The sequence below is a fragment of the Magnolia sinica genome, chromosome 7 (assembly GCF_029962835.1).
Source record: "Magnolia sinica isolate HGM2019 chromosome 7, MsV1, whole genome shotgun sequence".
NCBI classification, from domain to species: Eukaryota; Viridiplantae; Streptophyta; class Magnoliopsida; order Magnoliales; family Magnoliaceae; genus Magnolia; species Magnolia sinica.
Window position 1 is genome coordinate 1,384,007 of NC_080579.1, and position 11,246 is coordinate 1,395,252.

The 11,246-nt window shown below is 41.4% G+C and overlaps 1 protein-coding gene across 1 annotated transcript; it reads right to left on the reverse strand.

Moving 5' to 3' along the window:
- Positions 1 to 6,742: 6,742 nt before the first annotated feature.
- On the reverse strand, positions 6,743 to 10,980 carry LOC131250786 (BTB/POZ domain and ankyrin repeat-containing protein NOOT1-like). Its single transcript, XM_058251096.1, has 3 exons — positions 9,671 to 10,980; positions 7,727 to 8,699; positions 6,743 to 7,522 (listed from the first exon to the last, which is right to left on the reverse strand). The coding sequence occupies exons 1-3, from the start codon at positions 10,142 to 10,144 to the stop codon at positions 7,470 to 7,472; spliced, it is 1,500 nt and encodes a 499-aa protein (XP_058107079.1). The 5' UTR covers positions 10,145 to 10,980; the 3' UTR covers positions 6,743 to 7,469.
- Between the last annotated feature and the right edge of the window lie 266 nt (positions 10,981 to 11,246).

Genomic DNA, 11,246 nt, shown 5'->3' on the forward strand with positions numbered 1-11,246 from the left:
TAGATATACTAAGAGTTGCTCTTCATTTTAATAATTGTTTTTACAAAAGATTGAGTAGGATGTCATCTATGAACTCTAGTGCCAGGGCCGTACTCTCTGCGGCTTTGGTGGCTGATCTGGATGTGTCTGTGGGCTGGTTGGCTGGATCTCTCTAGGGTTTTGGGTTTTGATGGATGATTGTAAAGATTTGGGTGGGTCATGTTCTTTTAGGGCTATTTTGAGGAGTCCAGGAACCATTCCTCGCTTGCCTTGCCGATCTAGAAAGAGATTCGCCAGCTCCTCCTTGTTATTGTAGCAAGCACGTGTTGGCTAGTTGGTAGAGGGGACGTTAGTTTCTGGGATTCTGACTGGATAGGGCTGGGCTCTCTATGTGGATTAGCTTTGCATCCCCCTCCCCTACGTCTCCTTGCTGCCACGGTCAGGGACACGCTAGGGCCCGATGGTTGGCTTACCCCTTCCTCGTTGTGCGGCCTCCTTCCTAGAACCATCTTCGACCATATTTGCAATGAAGGATTCTGCACCTCCCTGTAGGAAGACAGATGCATCTGGATTGGCTCCATGTCAGGTGAGATCGCAGTTAGGCAGGCTTGACACTGCATTCAGCCTCACGCTGATCGGAGGCCCTGGTCCAAATGGGTTTGGCACGCAAACTTGCCTCCCAAAATCTCTCTCATTGTTTGGAAAGTTTTCCACAGAGCTGTTCTAGTGGATGAGCGGGTCCAACGGAAGGCCATCTCCCTTGCCTCTATATGCGTTTGCTACCCTTGCCCAGCCCCCTTCCAGGTTGAATCGTTAGACCATCTTTTTTCCCTCAGTCTCATGGCGACCCAAGTCTGGGAATAATTTGGGAGGATTTTTAACGTCCACTCCCCCCCTTCCTCCCCTACGGTGGTTAGAGCCAACCTTTGGTGGTCCACGTGCTCTCTTTCAGGTGGGTCTCTTCTCCTCAAAGGCCTGATTCCCTGCATCATCATCTGGGAACTTTGGATTGCTAGGAATCTGGCTCGTTTTGATAAGGTTGCCATGGCCCTTGATGGAGGTATCTCCAACATTCGCTGTTGGATCCGCAGGCTTAGCCCCCTTATTAAGATCCTTCGTTGCTGAAGATGTCGACAACACTCACTCTCAACATTCTAGGTATTCCAATCCCTTCCTCCCTGTTGCCTAAGGCTGAGGTGGTCAAGTGGGCCAGGCCCAACCAGGGTTGGATCAAGATCAACGTAGATGGCTCGTCCCGAGGTAACCCCAGCTTATTTAGGGGGGGGGGGGGGGGGGCAAGTGGCGCGGACAGCAAGGGTGCCTTCATTTTCGCATTCTCTCATGGGTACGGTTTCAGTTCAAATGCTAGGGCTGAGATCAAGGCGATTGTTGATGGCCTAACCATCTGCGCTAGGCGAGGGCTCTCGAGAGTGGTCATCGTGAGCGATTCCAAATCTACGATGGGCATTCTCTCTAACCCATTATTTGGATCTTGGGCCACATGGTATTGGCATGCTCATTTCCTCTCCCTTCATCACACTTTGGAGATTGATTTGTCCCACACCCTGAGAGAGGCAAATTCTGTGGCGAACGACTTGGCGAGGCTTGGGGCTACTTCTCAAGCTAATTACCTATTCGCTTCGCCGTGGACCTCCTTCCCTCCTCCTGTGGTTGCCGACCTCTCTCCCTCCTCCTGAGGTGTCGCTGTTGCGTTGTTGTCGGGCTGTGGCCCTTCCTTGCAGCTTTTCTCTCCTTCTTTTGGTCCTGTTTCTTATTTAGCTCATATGATAGGTGTGGCCCAGTGTTTTTGTAGTGCCCGCCCGATAAGCTGGGTTGTATATCTTCTTTCTATCAATATAGATGATGGGCATTGCCCGTCAAAGGTCAGGACGTTTGGATGTTACTGTATTGTTTGCTACTGGTTTTGGGCTAAACCATGACCTAAACCATGACTCAAATTGAGTTCTCCATGGGTACTCGGATCCATGGAGACACAAAGTATCCAATTCAATTTAATTAGATTTGGTCCATGTTTTCGGCTGGGTTAATAATTAAGTCAGAAAAGTCCAATGCTTGGGATCCAATTAGAAGTTAGTTCGGCTATGGGTATTAAATATATTCTTTTAAAAAAAAAGGTATTATCCCTTCTATTTAGTTATACTTATTATTTTAGAACCTTACAAGAGGCACATTTCTGAGTGGACTTTAGATTTGGTTTCATAGGCGGATCTAGATATGATTCTTGACCCAATTTCGATTAGCTCCATCCTAATTGATCGAAAATGAGATTACTAGATGATGAGATTCAAGATGAAAAAAAGGATTGAAGGGAGGTGAATTAGGGATTGAAAGAGATTATTGTCTTCTTTCTCTAAGATAATCCAACCTTTAATCCACAATGTGTGTGTGTGTGTGTGTGTGTGTGTGTGTGTGTGTGTGTGTGTGAAGGAAAATATTATGATGGATAATGAATAATATTGTTCGTTTAGAAAGCAACTGATATGGCTTATATAAGTCTTAAGCCCTAAATTCATAATTTTTTCAAAATAATAAACTTACTAAAAATATAAAGATGTCTAATCATAACTAAAATTTTTTAGAAGACTTAAAAAAAAGACTTTAAAAGATTTTAAAAGGCATAAAATAAAAATAGCAAAAGACTATAACTTACTAAAAATAATAAATTGGAACTTAAAACTCAAAATTAACATCTAAAACTACCTTATTTTGGAAACCATTTGGGGGCCAATATACCATTAAGCATTGCTAGGATGTAGAACTTGTTGATAGCTTTCTAACAACATATTATATGCATTTTTTTGGTTAATGGATGCAAAGTTATGGCCATCAAAAGCTATATAATTCTCATTATGCCAATTTTTCTTTTATCTTATCTGGAGCCATACAGCCTAATTTATCTTGTCCCTTCATATAATTGCCCTTGATTTGTTCTACATCATACCTCTCTACCTAAAAAAATCCAACCTCTAGTTTATAATGATAGTAGCACATTGTGATATACCTACATAGCACATCTTCTTTGACTCTTGCATTAGTTGATGTTAAAGGCCTACACGTCATATCATAAGTATATCCACAAATTAGTATTTTATAAAGCACTTCTTCACCTTCCATTTCTTTGCATTCCTCTGTGTTTAGTTCTTTGATCTCCACTTCTTTTAACTTAATGGATTTGCAATCATGGAGTGCTTGAGATTTGATTGTAACTTCATTCATCACTTGATGTCCAGTGACTATATTGTTGTCATCTTCATTACTGGTCTTTGATTTACACACTTTATTTGTAAGGTTGTTGATCTTTGTAGAGCTTGATGAGATGATCATAAAAATGTCAATTACCTTAGCCATTGAGTCATCTGTATTCATCGATCCACCAATCCCTTCTTTCCATTCATCCATCAACCGATGTTACGATTCAATTGGAACATTTTCTGGTCCAATCATGAATCCATCAATTTATCCATCCATGGAGCCATCATGTAATTTGACGGTTAAGAGACACTGCTTCATCTACACAGGTCTACTATTCTTCTTTGTCGTCAAGAGAAACTACACTTTCATAAATCTACTTTCTTTTTTCATGGAGATTTTCATCTCTTCTTCAATATCTAGTTGACAAAAAAGAATTTGGCTCCTCAGTTATCCTTGCCTTTGCAGGATTGTGTTTTATAATTTGGCATGGCTACTTGACCACAAATTAACTAGCCACAAGCCATTTCAATGGTTGTGGGTCATTTGTTGCCTTGGTTTTGAAGATGCTCCATAGCCTAAGTCAACCGAGCAAATGTTGCTTGCATCTTCTATTGAAAAGCCTTGAACTTCGCCACAATTAATGCTCGATTATTTAGAGTACCGTCTATAGCATTGTTGCCACCCGATCTGCTAGTAGAAGTCATTGACCTTAGGAAAAACTTTGCTCTAATACCATCTAATGTAGTGGTGTGTGGTGGGAAGGATGAAGAAGAGAACGACATTTTCTTTCTCAAAGATAAAACTTGAATCTTTTTTTTTTTTTTTTATATGAATCCATAAGGTAAAAAAAAATCTCTAGAAGTGAAATATTATTGAGAATATTGAAAAAGTTTCTTTATAAAGTAATTTATATTACTTACATGAGCCTTTTTTAATGTAGGTTCCATGCATGATGTTAATGGATGACACTTTTTCATTGGCGTTGGATGGAGTGCATTCGACACCTTGCTAGATGCAATCCACATTCGAGAGTAGTTGAGCAAAATATAACCACCCACATTTAATTGGTACCTATATTTATTGGAGTGTTAAGATTGTTTTACAATTATTTAAGTCATTAAACATCTGTGTCATAATCTATTGTTGGAAGATCCTAGCCATTCGATGAGCAACCTAAAGCAAATGGTTATTGAGGACGTACGTGGATTGCCAACAACATGAGTCAATGAGGGATTCTTGCAATGATAAACTCTATGGGGGCCACATAAGTTTTAGCTCATGCTGATATTTGTGTTTTCCCTTCATAAAGTTGTAGACCTTATGAATAGGTTGGATGGCAAATAAGCATCACAGTAGGTCTTAGGAAGGTTTCCACAGTGGGTGTCATGATTCCCACTCCTTCCTTGTTGGTCCACTTGAACTTTGGATCTACCTTATGTTTTGGGCTCATACCCTAAAATGAGCGGTGATATGGTTGGACGGCATGGGTAGAGTAAATCATTGTGTCTAGCTACCACATAGCTTAATCACATAATGGTCTAGAAAAAAAGGCCAAAGATTGGATGACTAGGATCTTTCAATTTCAAAGACCCGATCTATAGTGCATCAAGCCTAGATGTTTGAACCATGGGTTCCATTTGCACAAAATGAACACATAGGGGCACTCTTAATGCATCAAAGGCACGTGATTTCTGAAGTAAACATCTTAATTTCATCAAGATTTTAATAATTTTACATTATAGATAAATTTCTAATATTTTTACATCTTAGCTTAAATTATATAAAACTATTTATCTGTCTTTAATAGGAGTGTAACATTTCATGTACAAGAGACTAATTTCTTTATTTTTCTTTTTTAAACTTTTATAACTTTGTTAACCAAACCTGTCAAAATTTACGAGCCTAGGTCAGGAAACACGGGTTGACTCTTGGTCTACCATGCCGAGTTCAAGTTCCTAGTTTCAAACAATGGTTTGAAATTATAAATACAAGGATTAAATCAAGATTTTTTATTTATTGAAAATAGTAATTAGTTACCAGAAGCCTCACTGGGTTGGATACTTCTGGCATCCCCAATAATAGTAGTAATCATAGTTGCATATAATTAATAATTAAATCTTGATTACACGAAGAATGGAAGGAGAGGTAATTTGGGAAGCATCAGTTTCAAAATGTCAGCGAATACAAGTACATAGTAAAAAGAGTGAAAAAAATATTAAAAAAGAGTGAAAGTTGCAACTTGAATAAAACCAGTGTTACCTAAATCACTCATCTCCCAGCATTCCGAATTCAGCAATTCGAATTATGGGTTATTTATGATTTGGATCGCTACTTTCACCGACCTTAAATTATCGTTACATACTTCAGGTGGAGATTAACTTATAATGTCAATCTATATTCGGAATGTAGACATTAAGACTTTCATGCAACAACATCCATATAAAATTATGGATTCAGGACCTATAATAATAATATTCATCATTTCATACACATAAAATACTTTTTCATATTATTGTACTTTTATATACTGCACGTTTATACCATAGTGACCCACATGATCCTTAACCCCAGTGTACCACATGCTAGAGGGAATAACATACAGTGTACCATTCCTGTAGCTCGTACCAAAGTGACATGTGGTCCAGATAACCTCACATACTTACTGACATCGCTGTTTGTCGGGACACAAGGTAAAAATCATATGATCAACAAAGCACATCATTTAGACCGAGCTATGGAACAAATCTATGAAGTGCCCAACAACAGTTCAACATTAAGTGAACATATATCGATATAACTGTATATAGTGACATGTAAACGACTCAATTATCGAATTGTATAGAAACGGAAATCTTTGAAAAATTTATAAGAGATTGGCAACATTTGTGCAAAACTATGATTTTGGGTTATTCCTTATTTATTACCTAAATGCTATCTTGTCTACAGCAATCTACTTTAATCTATTCATTTCTTCCTGCTAATAAAGCAATCAACCGTTGGAGAGAGAGAGAGAGAGAGAGAGAGAGAGAGAGAGAGAGAGAGAGAGAATCGAGGGCTAAAACATACTCATCTAAAGTACTATCAATGCTAGAAAAGTTCACTCCAAAATCCCACGAGAGAGAGAGAGAGAGAGAGAGAGAGAGAGAGAGAGAGAGAGAGAGAGAGAGAATCGAGGGTTAAAACATACTCATCTAAAGTACTATCAATGCTAGAAAAGTTCACTCCAAAATCCCATGAGAGAGAGAGAGAGAGAGAGAGAGAGAGAGAGAGAGAGAGAGAGAGAGAGAGAGAGAGAGAATCAAGGGTTAAAACACACTCATTTAACTACTATTAGGGCTAGAAAAGTTCATTCCAGAACCCCATTTTCGCTTGCTACAATCCAATGAAAATTCTCAAAGTGAACCAAACGAGAAAAAAGAAAAGAAAAGCAAAGGGAGACAAAAAAGAGAATCGCAAAGAGGGAATCCAGATTTAGATAATAAACACAAATCTTATTGGGGTGTCGTGTAGTCACACTCATGTTGCATTCATGCAAGACAAGAGATTGATCTGTCCTTTGCCAAAACCATTTGTTTATAATTCAATCACATAACACAACAAAGGAGGGGCCATGTTTCTTTAGAACCCATGTCAAGAAAAAGATAGAAAAAAATTGCAATAAAGCAGTTGTTGGGAGAGGAGACAGCTCATTTACTCTAATAGGATATATGCATTTTCCATATCCAAACAAAGCTTGATATGAAGAAAGACAATTCAAGGGTAGACCCCCACCCCCTCTTAATTAGGGATGATTTTCTACTACCATTAGTGAGTATTCAGATAGAAAATAATATGAAAAAACCAAGGGTGGCCTACAATGTGTGTTTGCCACAACTCTTGAGATTGTGGCAACATTTCCTGCATACACGTGGGATAATCTTAAGCGTTTGATTGCAACCATCATGCAGTACACTCGTTGAGAGCAGTTGATTGGCGATTGACAATGGGCCCATCATTTTGGGTGGTTTGGATTGATATGCATGAAGGCCACGTGGACGGTGGAGGTGTTGCCAGTATGGAATTTAAGGTGTGAGGAAAGCACATTGTAGGGTAACAAATAAAGAAAAGGTGGGTGGAGGGGGACAAGAAGAAAGGGAAAACAGTCACAATAAATAGGGCATGATATCAGATTAGATAGCACCAAAAACAAAAGAGGAGGTGACAGGCCGAGTGAAAAGATTGACCTGCATCTCTTCTCCCATCGTCCAATGCATACTTAGATTCTCGTTGTCTCTTCATCAATCCCCTCCAAACGCTGGTGAGAAAAATCCATGTCTTAGACTTCCATATCCTACAAAATCAAAGACACCCACAAGCAGAAAACACCAACATTTTCTCAGATGTATTATATATCTATATAAATTCTCTCTCAGAAAGAGAGAGAGAACTACATGAATGCATACATATATGTGTCCATAGATAACTAGGTGGAATATGGGGAGAGGGAGAGAGAGAGAGAGAGAGAGAGAGAGAGAGAGAGAGAGAGGACAAATACCATGAGCCCCATGTTGATTCATGGCTTCCCTTTGGTCATTGCTGCTGCTGTTATCATCATCACCGTCCATCTTGCATCCCAATTGGGCTGCGGCCGCTGCTCCGAGATTAAGATACACCATTCTTGAATCGAGGCTGAGGCTACTCATGTTGCTGCTGCTGTTGTTACCACCACCGCCGGGTTCATTGCTCATCGGTGGATAAATAGAACCACCCCCTCCGCCACTATTGCCACTCCCCTCCTCCCGAGAGAGTACAAGTGCTGCAGATTGGACGAGTTCGAGACAGAGCCTAAGCTTGTTGGGCTCTATGTGGGCCAGGCCTGGAACCGCCCCCTTGAAGAGGAAGTCAGAGGTGAGGGTTCGCAGCACGTCGAGCGGGGTGACGCCGTCGACGGTTCGCACGTTGGGGTCTGCGTGGTGGTCTAGCAGGACTGCCACCATGTCGGGGCACACCATCTCGGCCGCAACATGCAGTGGGGTCTTCCCAGCAGGGCCTGCCGGGTGGTTGACATCAGCAGCCCCAAGCTCCAGCAGGGCTTTCACCACCTCTCGGCTGCAATTCTCGACGGCGTAGTGGAGGGCAAGTGCATCATCTAGGTTGAGGCCTTCCCCCATGACCATGAGCTTGACGAGCTCCACATCAGAGGAGTCAAGTGCTCGGCGCATGCGGCGGATCTTGTGATCTTCGAGTTCCGCAGGACCACCGCCCAGGTCATGATGGTGGGGGTGGTGTGGGTGGTGGTGGGGGAGGAACGAGCGACGGGCCATCGATGATTTTAAGCGGAGCTCTTCAATCTTGGCCACGACGTCAATCGGGAGGTGCTTGGCGAGGACTTCTGGTGGAAGGCCGGATTTCGCGACAAGGTGGGAGCATGTAGTCCAGAGCTGGTGCATGTCTTGCTTCCTTGAAACCAAGAGTACTTTCATCACATCCTCAATGGAAGCTTTCTCTACCATGCTTGCTAGTTGCTTCTGGAAAACACCATCATTCAAAGAAAAGTATGAGATCAAACATTCTCCCATTCATTGTTGTTTTTGGATGTATTGAAATATGATTTGGGTGGGATCCATTTCCACGAAATAACCACATAAAACCGTTTGGATGTCTACAAACGAGCAAAATATTTGTTTCTTGGTTTATTGAGTTAAGATTGTTAGAAGAGAATACAAAATCCAATATTTTTAATTCCTTGCGATATTATTTAAGATTGCAATCACACATTTCAAAAAAAAAAGAAAAAAAGAAGAGAAAAATAGAATAAGAAAATGAAAATGAAGAAACAAAGTACTGTAGTCCTAGAAAGGAGAGAAACCCCAATTCAAGAAACAGAAAATGGTGCATGAAATCAAGATTAATTGCTTGTGCAACTGGAGCTGAAGTACCTGGTTTTTGGTTTTTTCCTTTTTCTTTTCTCTACGGAAATAAAGGGTTTTAATACCAATGACAACAGCAATAAAGACAAGAAAAGGAATTACTCCAAGCAATCAAATCGAGTTGCTTCACAAAATAGCAAAATAATAAAGAATATATCTCGGAAACTCAAATTCCTGACAAAATTCAACCTACCCACATCATCAAGACACCAAGAAATTAAAGAGAGAAGAAAAAAACACTTCAAAATTCTCTAAGAAAGAGTACAGACTCAAGAACCAGCATTTCATGCAACACCAACCTCAAGAAAGATGAGAGGAATAGGAAAAGATTGACAATCCCAATACCCCTATAAAAAAAAAAAAAGAAAAATGAAAATTCTAGACCAAAATCAATTTCCATTGCTTGAAGACAGATCAGAAGCTTCCAATGTACTACTTGTTGCACAAAGAAATCAAGGAAAGTTTTAGAAAAACTCAAATTCCACGCAAAATCCAACATACCCACATCAAAATCTCCACAAAAAAAAAAAAAAAAGTAAGGGAGAAGGATTGGGGAAATGCTGACCCACCTGTGTAAGCACGGCAAGCTGTTCGACCCCGAATGATCGGGCGGCAGCGAGGGTGTCAAGGGCGAGATCGACGGCTGAGGTGCAATGAGTATGCCAGCATCCCCTCTCGCCGCAATTGGGCCTGGGCTCGTGCTTTTGCGGCACGATAGAGACCTGGCCACAGTAGAGGAACTGGAGGAGAAGCAGGAAGACCTCGTAGCCGACGGAATTGACGGGGATGACGTGGGAATTGGAGGTCCTAGGTGAGGATGAAGGGGACGAGATGCGGTGTCCGGCAGGGGAATCGAGGCCGGGTGGGGAATCAGGTCCGCAGAAGAACTTGCGGAAGAAGAGGGAACGAGCTGCTAGGATGCAGCGGTGGGCATGGACGAGGCGGCCCTCGACGCTGAAGGTGACGTCGGAGAAGGCCTGGCCATTGATGAGGAGATTGAGGTAATCATGGGAGAGGGATTTGAATGAGTCTTCTAGGTTCATGGTTGAGGAGAAGGAGATAGTAGTTGGCGATGCTGGTGATTGAGGTGAGTGCTCAGGAGCATAAGACGGTGGGGTGTAGGATAAGATGGAGAGAAAGGCTGGACATCTTCTTGCTTCTTTATCTTCTCCTCTTGTATAGTGGAGGTTCCTTTTTTCTCTTTTGGTTAGAGAGAGAGAGAGAGAGAGAGAGAGAGAGAGAGAGAGAGAGAGAGAGAGAGAGAGAGAGAGAGGAGATCTTCTGGTATGCTGAAGTAGAGAGATAGATAGAAAGGGCTTTTCACTGCTGGATCTTCGTCTACTGTGTTGAGAGAGAGAGAGAGAGAGAGAGAGAGAGAGAGAGAGAGAGAGAGAGAGAGAGAGAGAGAGCACGGTCGGGTATTCTTCTCTTGTTATCTGAGAATTTGGAGAAGGCGGAGATCTTCGTCTGGTATGCTGAAGTAGAGAGAGAGAGAGAGACAGATAGAGAGGGTTTTTCCCGGCTGGATCTTCTTCTATTGTGTTGTAGAGAGAGAGAGAGAGAGAGAGAGAGAGAGAGAGAGAGAGAGAGAGCACTGTTGGGTATTCTTCTCTCTCTTTTTTTTTATATGAGAATTTTGAGAGAGAGGGAGGAGATCTTCTGGTATGTTGAATTAAATAGATAGATAAAAGAGAGAAGGCTTTTCCCTACTGGATCTTCTTCTATTGTGTGGAGAGTGAGAGAGAGAGAGAGAGAGCTCTTCCCTGATAGATCTCCTTCTACTTGTTGGAAGAGAGAGAGTGGATTTCTCCTTCTCTACCACTGTAGCGTCTTCTCCTTTCACCGTGTCCTCAGATTTTTTGTGCGTGTGTGAGATAGAGAGCGCAATTTGGGCGGCTGTGCTGGGCGGCTGGTTAGTTAAATAAAAGTTCACCTCCACTCAGTCGCGACACACCTTCTATTTACGCTACGTCTCTAGATTTTTCCTCTTCCACTGTACATCTTTATAATCCAAACCGTCCATCTCATCAGACTCACTTAATAACATCTATAACATACTAATAATCACAATCATTAATATTAATTGAGTCGTAATAGATAATCTATTCTACCATTTAAATTCAGAACCTCACAGACAAAGATCTC